At 42.2% G+C, this 19429-nt stretch overlaps 1 protein-coding gene across 4 annotated transcripts in view; it reads right to left on the reverse strand.

The window, feature by feature from the left end:
• Window positions 1-19429, reverse strand: part of LOC140202624 (synapsin-3-like) — a 344209-nt gene that overhangs the window by 34890 nt on the left and 289890 nt on the right. For all 4 annotated transcript variants that reach the window (XM_072267691.1, XM_072267692.1, XM_072267693.1 and 1 more), the window contains exon 7: window positions 12694-12756. In XM_072267691.1, the coding sequence (XP_072123792.1) occupies window positions 12694-12756 (63 nt within the window). The remainder of the gene's footprint in view (window positions 1-12693; window positions 12757-19429) is intronic.

A 19429-nucleotide genomic window follows, 5' to 3' on the forward strand; every position in this document is an offset into this window, starting at 1 on the left:
CCTCCTCTTCTGCAGCCGTGACACCATCTCTAATCAGCAGTGCCACGCTCCCACCTCTTTTGCCTCCCTTCCTGTCCTTTCTGAAACATCTAAAGCCTGGCACTCTAAGTAACCATTCCTGCCCCTGACCCATCCAAGTCTCTGTAATGGCCTCAACATCATATCTCCAAGTACTGATCCACGCTCTAAGCTCATCCGTTTTGTTCATGATGCTTCTTGCGTTAAAATAGACACATCTCAAACCATCGGTCTGAGCGTATCCCTTCTCTATCACCTACCTATCCTCCCTCTCACACTGCCTACAAGCTTTCTTTATTTGTGAGCCAACTGCATCTTCCTCCATCTCTTCAGTTCAGTTCCCACCCCCCAGCAATTCTAGTTTAAACTCTCCCCAATAGCTTTAGCAAACCTCCCCGCCAGGATATTGGTCCCCCTTGGATTCAAGTGCAACCCATCTTTTATGTACAGGTCACACCTGCCCCAAAAGAGGTCCAATCCATCCAGAAATCTGAATCCCTGCCCCCTGCTCTAATCCCTCAGCCACGCATTTATCCTCCACATTAAGGGCGTCAAAGATTATAGGGAGGAGAGAAGAAAGAAGAACAGGATTGAATGGGATTGAGAGGGATAATAAATCAGCCAAAATGGAATGGCAGAGCAGACTCGAGGAGCCAGACAACTTAATTCTGCTCCTATGTCTTCTAGTCTTATAGTCTTATTATGGTTCCATTGTGAATTCAGTCAGAACCACATACTCAAACAATCCAAATGCCTCAGGTTACAGAACCTGAACTGGTATTAAAAAAGGAAAAGCAAGCTTTGGGACAAATAAAATAAGGCTTTTTTTGGCGATTTTTCCTCACCATTCTGCTCAGCATATTTACAGACATCACAGCACAGTTGACAAAAAAATTATTTCTTCCTCACCATTTGCTTTTATATTGCTGCAATGGAACGACATAAACTAAAATTCAGTGGGTTTTTTCCATTTTGGATTAAGGCACGGTCAAAACTACCAAATTACTTCAGCGTAACAGCTGGAGTAGGTGTGCACCCACTAACCTGTTATCTGCATTGTCGTACTAATCTTGCCACAATGTTTTAACTTAAGCAACAGTTGACGTTATCTACTCATTTTCACGTTGCCGTATATGGAAACCAACAATTTATTTTTTCTCTCTCGACAGAGAATCAATACATATATTGTTGTACTGGAAATTAATGCTTAATTGCAGGGCAGCTCTAAAAATAACTTGTCCACCTATTGTATTTGGTTTTTTGATTGAATAGTGTGATAATACACATTGTGTTGAAGAAAATGAAGGGAGAGTAGTTTCCAGCCTTCATCAAGTTGATACCTTCCCCCATACCCCATGAAGTGAAGGTGAGGGACATGCCACTACCAAGCATGTAACCTCTGGGCAAGTTCTTTCACTGCATTTTTAGTTCAGTCAACATGAGATGAGTTTATTGAGATTCTCTTACAGAATTATGATTTGTTTCACAGATGACCAGATGGAATCACGGAGAAGGTTCAGTTCATCCAATGACAAGAGATCTCTACACCCCTAGTTTGGACAAAAATTCATGGACTCATTTGTTATCCGCAGTAGATTTTGCTCAGGTTCACTGAGAATACAAGAACAACTGCAATGCATCGAAGTTGCTGCTTTGGAAATTAATAACTGGTGTAAGACCAGGACTTTAATACACACTTTTAAACTGCTCAGTTCCTCTCTGGGAAGGGGTACAGCCTTTACGTCAAATTTGAGGATGTGTTGTGTTTTGGTTTACAATATACACAAGAGTTTCTGCTGATGGTGGAAATCCAGAGCAATACTGGAGGAACTCAGTAGGCCAGTTATTATCTATGAAAATTAATAAACTCTCAATGTTTCGGGCTGAGGCCCTCCTTCAAGACTGGAAAGGAAGGGGGAAGATGCCAGGATAAGAAGGTGGGTTGGGGGGGGGGGAAGGAGGACAAGCTAGAAGCTAACAGGTGAAGCCAGATGTGTGGGATGTGTGGGGGAAGGGGGATGTGGTAAGAAGCTCGGAGATGATAAGTGCAAAAGGTACAGGGCTGGAGAAGAAGGAGAGGAGAGTGGACCATGAGAGAACGGTCAGGAGGAGGTGATATATAGGTGAGAAGAAGAAGTACGAGGCTGGAGTGTGGATATAAGGAGGGAAGGGAGAGGAGAAAAAATTACTGGAAGTTGGAGAAATCAATGTTGGAAGCTACCAAGGCAGAATATGAAGTGTTGCTCCTCCAACCTGAGGGTGGTCTCATTGTGGCAGTAGAGGAGGCCATGGATTGACATGTCAGAATGGAAATGGAAGTAGAATTGAAATGAGTGGCTACCAGGTAAGATCGCACTTTTTCTGGCAGACGGAGTGTAGGCGCTCAGCAAAGTGGTCTACCAATCTACATCAGGTGTCACTGTTATACAGGAGGACACAACGGGAGTACTGAATACAGTAGCTGACCCCAACAGACTCATGGGTGAAGTGTTCCCTCACCTGGATGGACTGTTTGGGGCCTTGAATGGTAGTGAGGAAGAAGGTGTAGGGGCAGGTGTGGCACTTGTTCCACTTGCACGGGTAAGTACCAGGAGGGATGAGTGTTAACCAGGAGAGAGATCAGTGGGGAGGGGCAAGTGGACAAGGGAGTTTGTAGGGAATGATCCCTGCTGAAAGCCACTTGCAAGGATAACTACCGGGGGGGGGGGCGCGAGATCAGTGAGGAGGGGATCTACACTCAGTCCTCCAGAAAAATCAGGATCTCCCGGTGTCACTTACACTCTGTCCGCCAGAAAAAGTGGAACCACCTGGTAGCCATACATTTTGATTCTACGTCCCATTCCCATTCCAACATATCAGTCCTTGGTCTCCTCTACTGCTGTGTTGAGGCCACGCTCAGATTAGAGCAGCAATACCTTAGATTCCATCTGGATAGCCTGCAACCTAATGGCATGAACATCGATTTCTCCAACTTCTCGTAATTGCCCCCCACCAACTTCACCATTCTCCATTCCTGTTTTCCTCCCTTCCTCTCTCACTTTATGTCCTTACTTGCCCATCACCTTCCCCTGGTGCACCTCCTCCTTTCCTTTCTTCCACGGTCTTCTATCCTCTCCTAACAAATTCCTCCTTCTCCAGCCCTTTATCTCTTTCATCAATCAACTTCCCAGCTCTTTACTTCACCCCTCCCTTTCTCCTGGTCTCACCTATCACCTTCCACTTTGTACTTCTTCCTCCCCTCCCACCACCTTCTTACTCTGACTTTTCCTCTTTCTTTCCCATGCTAACGAAGGGTCTCAGCCGGAAGCATCGACTGTTTACTCTTTTCCATATAATCTATCACCTCCATTTTAAATATACCCAATGATTTGGCCACAGCCATCTGTAGCAATGAATTCCACATGTTCACCACCCTCTAGTAAAGACATTCTTCTTAATCTCTGTTGTAAATGGACATCTCTCGGTTCAGAGGCTGTGCCCTCTGGTCTTAGACTCTCCCACTATCAGAAGCGTCCTCTCCACTATCCAGGCCTTTCAATACTCAATAGGTTCAATGAGATCAAACCTCATTCTTATAAACTCCAGCAAGTACAGGCCCAGAGCCATCAAATGCTCCTCATACATTAACCGATTTATTCCAAAAATCATTCTTGATTCTCTGGATCCTCTCAAATGCTGGCATATCTGTTCTTAGATAAGGGGGCCAAAACTGCTCATGATACTCCAAGTGCAGTCTGACCAATGCCTTATAAAGCCTCAGCATTAAATCCATGCTTTTGTATTCTGGTCCTCTTGAAAAGAATGTTAACGCTGCATTTGCCTTCCTCACCACTGACTCAATCTGCAAGTTAACTTTGAGCGAATTCTGCACAAGGGTTCCCAGGTTCCTTTGCACCTTTAATTTTTGAATACACTCTCCGTTTAGAAAATAGTCTCCATCTTTATTCATTCTTCCAAAGTAGGTGACCATACACTTCCCTACAATGTATTCCACCTGGCACTTCTTTGTCCATTCTCCTAATCTATCTAAGTCCTTCTGTAGACTCCATGCTTCCTCAACATCACCTATCTATATATCATCCAAAGGTGGCCCCAAGGCCGTCATCCAAATCATATAATTGTCATACAAAGTGAAAAGAAGAAATCCCAAAACTGATCCCTGCGGAATGCCACTCATTTCTGGCAGCCAACCAGAAAAGACCCTCTTTATTCCCACTCTGCCTCCTGCCAGTCAGCTAATGCTCTATCCGTGCTGATATTTTTCCTGTAATACAGTACCATGGACTCTTATCTTGCTAAGTAGCCTCATGTGCGGCACCTTGTCAGAACCCTTCTGAAAATCTAAGTACACAACTTCCATGAATTCTCCTTTGTCTATCCTATTATTATTTCTTCAAAGAATCCCAAAATATCTGTCAGACAAGATTGCTCTGAAAGAAACCATGCTGTCTTTGGCCCATTTTACAATGTGCCTCCAAGTACCCCAAAGCCTCATACTTAACAGTCAACTTCAACACCTTTCCAACCACCGAGGTCAGGCTAACTGGTCTACAAACAGCTGTGCCAACTTTGTACTTCATACCTTGTCTGATCTCTGTCTCTTGATGAAAGTGTACACTCCTGAAGTTTAAGGGAAACATTTACCTTCCATCCCTTTTCATTTATTTAAAACATGTAATATACTTTAACTCTTACTATTTGAGTATTATAGATGACATAACTTATTTGTGCCATTCTGTATTAATGGAGTATTCTCATTTTCTATCTTAGCCTCCTCTTCTCCAACTTCCATCTTTAACATTCTGTCAAATGGCCCCTATTTTTGATACAAATAGAACCAAGAGCAGGCTATGGTCTCCATGAATGAGATCATGGTTGAACTTGCATCAATTGAGTTACTATGCCCTCAACCCTTGATTTCTATAGTATCTCAACACAGCAGTCTTAAGCATACTTACGAACCCCCTTTTACTGGGTGTCTCTGGAAATGTGGCTCAATAACCCCTCGCTAACAGCCACTGGATTCCGCGGTGAGAACCCAGCTTCCTCAGGCTTTGTACGTCTAGGGTGTATACGACTTTGGTCCCGCCCAATCCACAGGGTTGGAGTGTCTCGCCCACCCAAACCCCAGTTTGTGTGAAAGCTGTGTGTTTTTCTGCCCTGCAGTTGCCCGCCGGCATTAAATAACAGATCACACACCTCATACAATATTAAAGCATATTTCTGAATGTTAACTTAACCAAAGTGTGAGTAAATAAAAGAAAGAAAAAACAAAAAGGCCCCATTATAATTAAGCAGTAAAATATGCACAGGTTGGAGCTCAAATCTTCCAAAAGCCACATTCACCGATCCTTGGTAAACCTTCCGCAGTGGCGCCATTGAATCGCATTTTACCACCTGATGGAATCCTACGACCAGTTTTCTCCAGAGTCTTCTCTCTTCATCTCCCGCCAAATAAAGACCAACCTTCCCCCCAGCGTCCTCTGGAACCTTCTCCCAGTTCCACCATCCTAAATGGATGACATGCATCCCTCAGCATCCTTTATCTTCAATGGTAACCCAAACAGGCTGAAAGTAGAACTGACTGCTCTTACAGAACTGCTAAAATGGAATACCTACATCAATGCAGTAAAATTGTGAACCAGGTTGTTACACAAGTATCTGTGGCCCTATGGGACAGAGAACTCCAGTGATCCGTGACATTTGTGAGGTAATAGTTGCAGCCCTATAAAACTCTGGTTAGACTACACTTGGAGTATTGTGTTCAGTTCTAGTCACCCATTATAGGAAGAATATGGAAGCTTTAGAGATGGAGGAGATGTACCAGTATGCTGCCTGCATTAGAGATCATGTCCTATTTCGATAGTTTGAACGAATTACAACTTTTCTCTTTGGAATGGGGGAGGTTGAGGGTGATTTAATGGAGTTGTACAAGATGGCATGAGGCATAGATTGAGAGGATAGCCAAATATTTTTCCCCAGTGTGGAAATGGCTAATATGAGTGATATAACTTGAAGGTGTTTGGAGGAAAGTAAGCGGGGGGATGTCTGAGGTAGTTTTTTTTTACGAAGAGTGTGGTAGGTGCATGGAATGCCCTGCCAGGGATGGTGGTGGGCGCAGATACATAAGGGACATTTAAGGGACTCTTAGATAGGCACATGCATGAAAGGAAAATGGAGGGCTATGTGGGAGGGACGGGTTAGATTAACCTTGGAGTAGGTTACGTGGGCTGAAGGGTCAGTACTGTGGTCTACTGTTCTATGTTCTACTCTGAAATAATTAGGGCACACCAGAAGCCCAAGGATTAAGGTGAGTCATGCACTTCTGTTTAGTTTATAAATGAGGTGCTTTACCGGCTCCTGCTTACAACTTTACAGATGTTGGTAAGGCCATATCATGAACACTGTGCAGAGCTTTGGTTCTCTTATTAAATTACAGGCAAATCCAGAAGCGATCCAAATGCCTCAGGTTACAGAACCTGAACTGGTATTAAAAAAGGAAAAGCAAGTTTAGGGACAAATAAAACAAGGCTTTTTTTGCCGATTTTTCCTCACCTTTCTGCTCAGCATATTTACAGACATCACAGCACAGTTGACAAAAAAATTATTTCTTCCTCTGCTTTTATATTGCTGCAATGGAACGACATAAACTAAAATTCAGTGGGTCTTTTCCGTTTTGGATTAAGGCACGGTCAAAACTGCCAAATTACTTCAGCGTAACAGCTGGAGTAGGTGTGCACCTACTAACCTGTTATCTGCATTGTCATGCTAATCTTGCCACAATGTTTAAACTTAAGCAACAGTTGACGTTATCTACTCATTTTGACGTTGCCATATATGGAAACCAACAATTTATTTTTACTTTGTCGACAGAGAATCAATACTTATATTGTTGTACTGGAAATTAACGCTTAATTGCAGGGCAGCACTAAAAATAACTTGTCCACCTATTGTATTCGGTTTTTTGATTGAATAGTGTGATAATACACATTGTGTTGAAGAAAATGAAGGGAGAGTAGTTTCCAGCCTTCATCAAGTTGATACCTTCCCCCATACCCCATGAAGTGAAGGTGAGAGACATGCCACTACCAAGCATGTAACCTCTGGGCAAGTTCTTTCACTGCATTTTTAGTTCAGTCAGCATGAGATGAGTTTATTGAGATTCTCTTACAGAATTATGATTTGTTTCACAGATGACCAGATGGAATCACGGAGAAGGTTCAGTTCATCCAATGACAAGAGATCTCTACGCCCCTAGTTTGGACAATAATTCATGGACTCATTTGTTATCCGCAGTAGATTTTGCTCTGGTTCACTGAGAATACAAGAACAACTGCAATGCATCGAAGTTGCTGCTTTGGAAATTAATAACTGGTGTACGACCAGCATTTAATACACACTTTTAAACTGCTCAGTTCCTCTCTGGGAAGGGGTACAGCCTTTACGTCAAATTTGAGGATGTGTTGTGTTTTGGTTTACAATATACACAAGAGTTTCTGCTGATGGTGGAAATCCAGAGCAATACTGGAGGAACTCAGTAGACCAGTTAGTATCTATGAAAATTAATAAACTCTCAATGTTTCGGGCTGAGGCCCTCCTTCAAGACTGGAAAGGAAGGGGAAAGATGCCAGGATAAGAAGGTGGGCGGTGGGGGGGAGGGAAGGAGGACAAGCTAGAAGCTAACAGGTGACGCCAGACGTGTGGGGAGTGTGGGGGAAGGGGGATGTGGTAAGAAGCTCGGAGATGATAAGTGCAAAAGGTACAGGGCTGGAGAAGAAGGAGAGGAGAGTGGACCATGAGAGAATGGTCAGGAGGAGGTGATATATAGGTGAGAAGAAGAAGTACGAGGCTGGAGTGTAGATATAAGGAGGGAAGGGAGAGGAGAAAAAATTACTGGAAGTTGGAGAAATCAATGTTGGAAGCTACCAAGGCAGAATATGAAGTGTTGCTCCTCCAACCTGAGGGTGGTCTCATTGTGGCAGTAGAGGAGGCCATGGATTGACATGTCAGAATGGAAATGGAAGTAGAATTGAAATGAGTGGCTACCAGGTAAGATCGCACTTTTTCTGGCAGACGGAGTGTAGGCGCTCAGCAAAGTGGTCTACCAATCTACATCAGGTGTCACTGTTATACAGGAGGACACAACGGGAGTACTGAATACAGTAGCTGACCCCAACAGACTCATGGGTGAAGTGTTCCCTCACCTGGATGGACTGTTTGGGGCCTTGAATGGTAGTGAGGAAGAAGGTGTAGGGGCAGGTGTGGCACTTGTTCCACTTGCACGGGTAAGTACCAGGAGGGATGAGTGTTAACCAGGAGAGAGATCAGTGGGGAGGGGCAAGTGAACAAGGGAGTTTGTAGGGAATGATCCCTGCTGAAAGCCACTTGCAAGGATAACTACCGGGGGGGGGGGGGGGGGCGCGAGATCAGTGAGGAGGGGATCTACACTCAGTCCTCCAGAAAAATCAGGATCTCCCGGTGTCACTTACACTCTGTCCGCCAGAAAAAGTGGAACCACCTGGTAGCCATACATTTTGATTCTACGTCCCATTCCCATTCCAACATATCAGTCCTTGGTCTCCTCTACTGCTGTGTTGAGGCCACGCTCAGATTAGAGCAGCAATACCTTAGATTCCATCTGGGTAGCCTCCAACCTAATGGCATGAACATCGATTTCTCCAACTTCTCGTAATTGCCCCCCACCAACTTCACCATTCTCCATTCCTGTTTTCCTCCCTTCCTCTCTCACTTTATGTCCTTACTTGCCCATCACCTTCCCCTGGTGCACCTCCTCCTTTCCTTTCTTCCACGGTCTTCTATCCTCTCCTAACAAATTCCTCCTTCTCCAGCCCTTTACCTCTTTCATCAATCAACTTCCCAGCTCTTTACTTCACCCCCTCCCTTTCTCCTGGTCTCACCTATCACCTTCCACTTTGTACTTCTTCCTCCCCTCCCACCACCTTCTTACTCTGACTTTTCCTCTTTCTTTCCCATGCTAACGAAGGGTCTCAGCCGGAAGCATCGACTGCTTACTCTTTTCCATATAATCTATCACCTCCATTTTAAATATACCCAATGATTTGGCCACAGCCATCTGTAGCAATGAATTCCACATGTTCACCACCCTCTAGTAAAGACATTCTTCTTAATCTCTGTTGTAAATGGACATCTCTCGGTTCAGAGGCTGTGCCCTCTGCTCTTAGACTCTCCCACTATCAGAAGCGTCCTCTCCACTATCCAGGCCTTTCAATACTCAATAGGTTCAATGAGATCACACCTCATTCTTATAAACTCCAGCAAGTACAGGCCCAGAGCCATCAAATGCTCCTCATACATTAACCGATTTATTCCAAAAATCATTCTTGATTCTCTGGATCCTCTCAAATGCTGGCATATCTGTTCTTAGACAAGGGGTCCAAAACTGCTCATGATACTCCAAGTGCAGTCTGACCAATGCCGTATAAAGCCTCAGCATTAAATCCATGCTTTTGTATTCTGGTCCTCTTGAAAAGAATGTTAACGCTGCATTTGCCTTCCTCACCACTGACTCAATCTGCAAGTTAACTTTGAGCGAATTCTGCACAAGGGTTCCCAGGTTCCTTTGTACCTTTAATTTTTGAATACACTCTCCGTTTAGAAAATAGTCTCCATCTTTATTCATTCTTCCAAAGTAGGTGACCATACACTTCCCTACAATGTATTCCACCTGGCACTTCTTTGTCCATTCTCCTAATCTATCTAAGTCCTTCTGTAGACTCCATGCTTCCTCAACATCACCTATCTATATATCATCCAAAGGTGGCCCCAAGGCCGTCATCCAAATCATATAATTGTCATACAAAGTGAAAAGAAGAAATCCCAAAACTGATCCCTGCGGAATGCCACTCATTTCTGGCAGCCAACCAGAAAAGACCCTCTTTATTCCCACTCTGCCTCCTGCCAGTCAGCTAATGCTCTATCCGTGCTGATATTTTTCCTGTAATACAGTACCATGGACTCTTATCTTGCTAAGTAGCCTCATGTGCGGCACCTTGTCAGAACCCTTCTGAAAATCTAAGTACACAACTTCCATGAATTCTCCTTTGTCTATCCTATTATTATTTCTTCAAAGAATCCCAAAATATCTGTCAGACAAGATTGCTCTGAAAGAAACCATGCTGTCTTTGGCCCATTTTACAATGTGCCTCCAAGTACCCCAAAGCCTCATACTTAACAGTCAACTTCAACACCTTTCCAACCACCGAGGTCAGGCTAACTGGTCTATAAACAGCTGTGCCAACTTTGTACTTCATACCTTGTCTGATCTCTGTCTCTTGATGAAAGTGTACACTCCTGAAGTTTAAGGAAAACATTTACCTTCCATCCCTTTTCATTTATTTAAAACATGTAATATACTTTAACTCTTACTATTTGAGTATTATAGATGACATAACTTATTTGTGCCATTCTGTATTAATGGAGTATTCTCATTTTCTATCTTAGCCTCCTCTTCTCCAACTTCCATCTTTAACATTCTGTCAAATGGCCCCTATTTTTGATACAAATAGAACCAAGAGCAGGCTATGGTCTCCATGAATGAGATCATGGTTGAACTTGCATCAATTGAGTTACTATGCCCTCAACCCTTGATTTCTATAGTATCTCAACACAGCAGTCTTAAGCATACTTACGAACCCCCTTTTACTGGGTGTCTCTGGAAATGTGGCTCAATAACCCCTCGCTAACAGCCACTGGATTCCGCGGCGAGAACCCAGCTTCCTCAGGCTTTGTACGTCTAGGGTGTATACGACTTTGGTCCCGCCCAATCCACAGGGTTGGAGTGTCTCGCCCACCCAAACCCCAGTTTGTGTGAAAGCTGTATGTTTTTCTGCCCTGCAGTTGCCCGCCGGCATTAAATAACAGATCTCACACTTCATACAATATTAAAGCATATTTGTGAATGTTAACTTAACCAAAGTGTGAGTAAATAAAAGAAAGAAAAAAACAAAAAGGGCCCATTATAATTAAGCAGTAAAAATTGCACAGGTTGGAGCTCAAATCTTCCAAAAGCCACATTCACCAATCCATCGAATCGCGTTTTACCACCGGATCGAACCCTACGACCAGTTCTCTTCAGCATCTTCTCTCTTCATTCCCACCAGACAAAGACCAACCTTCCCCCCCTTTCCCCCCAGCATTGTCTGGAACCTCCTCCCGGTTCCACCATTCTAATTGGATGACACACATCCCTAAGCATCCCTTATCTTCAACGGTAACGCAAACAGGCTGAAAGTAGAACTGACTGCTCTTACAGAACTGCTAAGATGGAATACCTACATCGATGCAGTAAAATTGTGAACCAGGTTGTTACACAAGTATCTGTGGTCCTATGGTATAGAGAACTCCAGTGATCCACGACTTTCGTGAGGTAATAGTTGCAGCTCTATAAAACTCTGGTTAGACTACACTTGGAGTATTGTGTTCGGTTCTAGTCACCTATTATAGGAAGGATATGGAAGCTTAGAGATGGAGGTGTTGTACCAATATGCTGCCTGAATTAGAGAGCATGTCCTATTTCGATAGTCTGAGCGAATTACAGCTTTTCTCTTTGGAATGGGGGAGGCTGAGAGGTGATTTGGTGGAGTTGTACAAGATGGCATGAGGCATAGATTTGGAGGATAGCCAAATATTTTTCCCCAGAGTGGAAATGGCTAATATGAGTGATATAACTTGAAGGTGTTTGGAGGAAAGTAAGCGGGGGGATGTCTGAGGTAGTTTTTTTTTTTACGAAGAGTGTGGTAGGTGCATGGAATGCCCTGCCAGGGATGGTGGTGGGGGCAGATACATAGGGACATTTAAGGGACTCTTAGATAGGCACATGGGTGAAAGGAAAATGGAGGGCTATGTGGGAGGGAAGGGTTAGATTAACCTTGGAGTAGGTTAAATGGGCTGAAGGGTCAGTACTGTGGTCACTATTCTATGTTCTACTCTGAAATAATTAGGGCACACCAGAAGCCCAAGGATTAAAGTGAGTCATGCACTTCTGTTTAGTTTATAAATGAGGTGCTTTACTGGCTCCTGCTTACAACTTTACAGATGTTGGTAAGGCCATATCATGAACACTGTGCAGAGCTTTGGTTCTCTTATTAAATTACAGGCAAATCCAGAAGTGATTCACTCTACTAATTCATGGGATGAGAGGATTGTCCTGTATGAACAGCTAAAAAGTGACACCTGTACTGCTTAAAGTTTGGAAAAAGTGGAAAATATATTCCTTTCTTATTGAAATGTGTAAGATTCTAATGGAGCATGATAGGACAAACAGTGAGATTTCCCAAATATCAAATAACAGGTATTCAAGCCAAGAGCCCCAAATAATGGGACATGCAAGGTAAGGAGCAGTTGTTCAAAACTGAAGGCTGTATGAATTTCCTCTCACAGAACTCTAAAATTCTCAGCAACAGAGGGTTGTGGAGGCTTGTTCACTTTAAAGTGGAAATGGATAAATCTTTGGAAGTTTGGGGAACTCAGGGCTGTGTGAAATAGGCACAGAAGAGGAATTAGGTCTAGGGGCAGATGAGTTATGATAATATTGAATGGCAGGACAAACTAAATGGTTCTATTGACTTACTCCTACTCCTATATTCTGGTGAGATTGATGGTGCCCAAGGCAGCTTTTGCATTGATACCACTTACCTTACCCATGCCGGCATGAGCGTGGCCCATCTTTACAACCACAGGGAATTTGGGAATTGTGAGCTGAAACAGAACAGCATATCATTTAGAACCTCATGATGTGTTACTATGAATGCAACTTTTATCCATTACTTTTATTTTCATTTTATTTCTGGCTCTTCCCACCATATTCTTCTAAATACTACACAATAGATCAGCCTGTTTATTAAGATTTCTCTGAGGACAGTTTTATGAGCTAAACATTTGCAGTCAAAGAACGTAGCATAATTGTACTCTTTTTTTTTGAGTTTGATTGCCTTGTCGGAGTTTTCTTTTTCATTCATGTTTCAGAGTCTGGTCATCACTGGCAAGTCTAGAATTTACTACTTACACATGACAATTCTTGAGAAAGGTGGCTGTTAGGGCATATAGCAAATATTAACTTCAGCAACCAATTTTTAGACCTCCACATGGATTGTAATCTAAATTTAAAATGCAGCCCTGGAGCTGTGGACATCAGTCAATTGAAAAGCAGACAATGTTGATTAACATTCATTTAGAGTATCTGGAGAGTGGGTGCAAAGAAGGAGGTGTGAAAATTATATGTAATTCAAAGGAAGCATTGTAGATACATAGTAACTATAGAATTGCCCTTTGATGTTTATCATATAAAATGTAATGAAATATTAGGTCAAACAGGCCCTTTCCTCTGAGAGTGTCTCATTTTATTGAATAAAACACTTCTGTATCCATTCAGCTTCAGTGTCTTTCTGGTGACTTTGTTCATGTTACACCATTTTACAGTGGCAATGAGCTACTTCCTTCTTGAAATGTTGCAGTCCTTCAGATGAAAAAAACTGCCACAGTGCTTTTGAGGAAGGGATTCCAGGATTTAAATCCAGCGACAAAGAAGAAACAGACATAAGTTTCCACAGATGGCATGCAACTTAGTGTTCCCGTGCCCCTGAAGCCTTCTTGCTGGTAAAGTTTGTGGGTTTAGGTGCTTCTATTAATTGCTTGGGCAAGTAACTAATGTGCCTTTTGTTACTGGCACATACAGCAGCCACTGTGCAACAGTGATGGGGAGACAATATAATGAATGGGATGCCAATAGATTGTTTTGTCCTCAATGCTGTTGAGTTTGAGTGTTGCTGAAAGCTGCAGGCATCAAGGCAAGGGGAGAGAATTCCAGCACAGTATTCTCTCAGTCTTGACCCAAAACATTGACTACCTCTTTGCCTCTAGACAATGCTTGAACTGCTGAGCTCCTCAAGCCTTTTGCTCATTACTCTAGATTCCAGTATCTGCAGTCTTGTGTCTCAGTATTCCATTACAACCCGGATGTCCCTTGTAAATGGCAAAAAGGCTTTGAAGTGTCAGGAGATAATTACTCACCTCAGGATACCCAGACCCTGACCCTGTTCTTACTACTCCAACATTTATGTAACTGGTCCAATTCAGTTTCTGATTATGCTTATTCCAACATGTTGATGGTGAGTGACTCAAATTGATAATGTCATTAATTATACAGATTAGGTTTGTTGTAGATGTTACATTATAAATTAGTCTGGCATTTTTATGTTATTTAATACTTTGCTGCCTATATGTAGTTGTGATTTAGGTTTTGCCACTTTATTTTCTGGTAAGTTGAAAATGCAACTGAATAATATGCAACCATCAGTGTGAACCTCCACTTCTAACTTTGTCATGGTAATACAGTCTAGTGTCAGAATGTGGCTAAAAATCTACCGTAGAACTTCATGTATTTATGCGATGGCAGTCTTACATTGCCTGAGTCTTTGGATACTGTACATTCTTCAGGCGGGATGTGGTGTTTCTGCAGTCTCTCTGGGATCAACCCTTCCTGCGAGGCTATACTAGGCTGGGTTTTGAATGGAGTACTGCCAGACACCCACTAAACAAGTATCTTGAAAGCCAAATGCAGAAAAGAAAACATCGCCTGTTAATTTAAGCGTACTGTGGATTGTCACAAACAGGAGAAAATCTGCAGATGCTGGAAATCCAAGGCAAAACACACAGAAAGCTAGAGGAACTCAGCGGGTCAGGCAGCATGTATGGAAATGAATAAACAGTTGACCTCTCAGGCTGAGACCCTTCATCAGGATGTTGTCTGATCTGCTGAGTTCCTCCAGCATTCTGTGTATACTGTGGACTATGGAAGGGTCTGAGCAGCCTACATTCAGTTCTGAAACTGCCCAGTCAGATATCCCAACGTTAGCAAAGTATCCTGTTAAATAGGCACAGGTGCAATATAGAAGAACCACATGCTCCAGGCTTTTCTACTATAAATTGGAGTTTTCATATCCAATTTATGACAGTATGGAGGAAACATGCAGAGCAACCAGTGATGTCATTACATCTGCATTTTGCATCTAAAATTGTCTGCTGATGATTCATATTTATAAACATTTCAGAAATGTATCGCCATCTGTGCAGGTTGCTGTACAGTGTGGGTTTCCATGGGTCAGGATTATAATGCGACTCCGTGATTCCTCCGACGGTACATACTGTAATCCCTCTCGGGACGATCAGTGATTCATTGGAACAGGATATAACATGACCTCCTCAGGATAGTCAGTGATTCCATAGGCTGCACTATTTATAAATATATTCTAAATTTTGAAAACTATGATTTATTAACTTGATATTTCCCTTCCAATGACATTTGTGTTGTTAATATTCCATTATTTCATAGAATACAGCACAGGACAGGACCTTAGGCCCACATTGTTGTGCTGAAACTTTTAACCTACTCTAAGATCAATCTAACCCTTCCCTTCTGCATAACCCTCTATTTTTCTTTCATCCATGTGCCTATCTAAGAGTTTCTCAACTGTCCTTGATATACCTGCTTCTACCACCACCCCTGGCAGGGCATTCCACACACCCACAACTCTGTGTAAAGAACTTACCTCTAACAATCTCCCTATACTATCCTCCAATCACCTTAAAATTATGACCCCTGGTATTAGGCATTTCCTCCCTGGGAGGAGGTCTCTGGATATCCACTGAATCTATGCATCTTATCATTTTGTGTACCTCTATTCAGTCGCCTCTTATCCTTCTTCTCTCCAAAGAGCAAACACTAGCTCACTCAACTTATACTCAATAAGATGCTCTTTAATCCAGGCTGTATCCTGGTAAATCTCATCTACACTCTTCTCTAAAGCTTCCTTATCCTTCCTATCAACACACTTAAAACTTGCTGGTGAACGCAGCAGGCCAGGCAGCATCTCTAAGAAGAGGTACAGTCGACGTTTCGGGCCGAGACCCTTCGTCAGGACTAACTGAAAGAAGAGCTAGCAAGAGATTTGAAAGTGGGAGAGGGAGATCTGAAATGATAGGAGAAGACAGGAGGGGGAGGGATGGACCCAAGTGCTGGACAGGTGATTAGCAAAAGGGATATGAGAGGATCATGGGACAGGAGGCCTAGGGAGAAAGAAAAGGGGGAGGGGGGGGAAACCCAGAGGATGGGCAAAGGGTATAGTGAGAGGGACAGAGGGAGAAAATGGAGAGAGAGAAAAAGAATGTGTATATAAATAAATAAATAACGGATGGGGTACAAGGGGGAGGTGGGGCATTAGCAGAAGTTTGAGAAGTCAATGTTCATGCCATCAGGTTGGAGGCTACCCAGATGGAATATAAGGTGTTGTTCCTCCAACCTGAGTGTGGCTTCATCTTGACAGTAGAGAAGGCCGTGGATAGACATATCAGAATGGGAATGGGACATGGAATTAAAATGTGTTCACTCTTCTCTAAAGCTTCCTTATCCTTCCTATAATGAGGCAACCAGAAATGAACACAATACTCCAAGTGCTGATTAACCAGAGTTTTATAGAGCCATAACATTATTTCATGGCTCTTGAACTCAGTCCCCTGAATAATGAAGGCCAGCACACCATGCACCTTCTCAACAACCCATCAATTTCTCAGCAACTTTGGGGGAATCTATAGACATGAACCGTGAAATTTGTTAACTTAGCAGCAGCAGTACAAAAATACATGAGTATATAGAAATAAATAAATAGATAAATAAATTACAGTAAGTATATATATGTATATTGAACAGATTAAAATAGTGCAAAACAGAAATAATATATATTTTTAAAAAGTGGGGTAGTGTTCATGGGTTGAATGTCCATTTAGGAATTGGATGGCAGAGGGAAAAAAGCTGTTCCTGAATCACTGAATGCGTGCCTGCAGGCTTCTGTACCTCCTTCCTGATGGTAACAATGAGAAGAGGGCATGCCCTGGGTGATGGGAGTCTATAGTAATGTTTCTCGCCTTTCTGAGGTGCCAATCCTTGAAGATATCTTGGGTACTACGGAGGCTAGTACCTAAGATGGAACTGAGTAATTTTATGACTTTCTGTAGATTCTTTCAATTCTGTACAGTAGCACCTCCTCCCCTCCCCCCCCCCCCCCCCATTACAAGACAGTGGTGCACCCTGTCAGAATGCTCTCCACGGTACATCTATAGAAGTTTTCAAGTGTTTTAGTTGACAAACCAAATCACTTCTAACACCTAATGAAATATAGCTGCTGTCTTGCCTTCTTTATAACTGCATCAATATGTGGTGACCAAGTTAGACCCCTAGAGATCTTGACAGCCAGGAATTTGAAATTGTCCACTCTCTCCACTTCTGATCCCTCTATGAGGATTGGTTCATGTTCCTGCACTCCACAGTCAACTCCTTCCTTTTACTGACATTGACTGTAAGATTGTTGCTGTGACACCACTCAGCTAGTATACCTCACTCCTGTACATCCTCTCATCTCCATCTGAGATTCAACCAACAATGATTATATCATCAGCAAATTTATGGATGGTATCCTGTTATAACCTGCTACATCCTTCTACAGTATCCATATCTCTACCAATCTTTGTGTCATCTGCAAACTTAGGAACCCACCCTTCCACTTCCTCATCCAAGTTATTATAAAAATCACAAAAAGCAGGGGTCCCAAAAAAAAAATCCCTGCAGAACACCACTGGTGCCCAACCTCTGGGCAGAATATGCTCTATTTATAACCACCTTTTGCCTTCCATGAGCAAGCCAATTCTAAATCTACACAGCTGTTTCCCTGGATCCCCTGCCTCCTGACTTTCTGAATGAGCCAATCATCAGGTGCCGTGCCCAGTTTGAGCTTTGACTGCCATGGCCCACACACTCCTGTTTCGGGTCAAGTGGATCAATTCATTGGTATTCATTTCCAGTTCTCTGGCTGCTGTCTCCATCATCATTTGTCTTTGCCTTCCTCTTGCTTTCTTCCCTTCAATCTTTCCCATAATTATCATGCATTCTAACTCCTCTTTCCTAATCACATGTCCAATGAAGTCACATTGCCTTTTCATGATCTCATACATTATTTCTCTTTTTGTGCTTGCTCTGTTCATGACATCCTTGTTAGATGTTCGTTTCATCCATGATATTCTTTGTATCCTCCTTAAAAACCACATCTCTGCTGCTTCAATTTCTTTCCTCATGTTACTAGATATTGTCCAACATTCTGATCCATATAACATAACTGAATAACTGTAACATTTCAGTACTCTGAGGCAGGTTGTCATGCCTAGTTTAGTGTTGGTCAGTATACTCTCTTCATTCTCGTAAAGGTGTCTTTTGCCATCCCTTTTCTTCTTTTGATGTCCATGTCGCACCTGCCATCTGATGTCATCCAGCTTCCTAAGTAGCAAAAGTTCTGTACTTGTTTTATGTCTTCCCCGTTTATTTTCAGCCTGCAGATAGGATTCTCCTTCTTTTTGGATATCACCATACATTGTCTTCTTGCGATTGATAGATAGACCCATTTTTGCACTTTCTTCAACAACTAAATAAATTAAGTTTTGTAGTTCTTCCTCCATACTTGTAATAACACAGTGTCATCCGCATATCTGAAATTATTGATGTTTTCACTGCCAACTTTGATTCCCAAGATGTCTCTTATTTTTTGTAATATTGTTTCACTGTACACATTAAACAAATCAGGGGAGAAAATATACCTTTGTCTAACGCCTCTTTTGATTTTCGTAAACTGACTCAATTCTCCATCTATTCTTACAGAGGCAGTTTGCTCCCAGTACAGATTTCTGATTAGGCAGAAGTCTTTCGAATCTAGATCTAAAGTTTCCTGTAATATTTCAAATAACTTATTGTGCTTCACTTTATCAAATGCTTTTGTGTAGTCGATAAAACAAATAAACAAATCTTTTTGCACTTGAATAGCTCGTTCTGATAGTATCCTTAACATTAACATCGCGTTTCTTATACCTTTGTCTTTCACAAAATCACATTGTTCTTTACCTATTTCAGCTTGTACCTTACTTTTAGCTCGTCATCAAAATTCTTAGAAGTATCTTAGTGATATGACTCAATGAACTTATGGTCCTATGTAATTCACATTCTATTGCTCCAGGTTTCTTAGGAAGAGTGATAAATACTGATTTTTTCATCTCTTCTGGTATTATTCCAGTCTCATAAATGTCATTGATTAAATCAGTAAGTTTTTCAATTCCATAATCTTCAAGGGCAATAATTTTTTCCTATTACTAATTCATCAGGACCTGCTGCCTTTCCTTTCTTCATCTTATTTATTGCATAACGAACTTCAGATTTTAAAATACTTGGACCTTCCATGTTCTTCTTAATTTCTGGTTTTTCACCTCGATCGTCTTCAAACAATTCCTGAATATACTCAGTCCAACTGAGGCAATCATGGGGGATCTTTATCAATTG

Source organism: Mobula birostris, chromosome 9, assembly GCF_030028105.1.
Source record: "Mobula birostris isolate sMobBir1 chromosome 9, sMobBir1.hap1, whole genome shotgun sequence".
NCBI lineage: Eukaryota > Metazoa > Chordata > Chondrichthyes > Myliobatiformes > Myliobatidae > Mobula > Mobula birostris.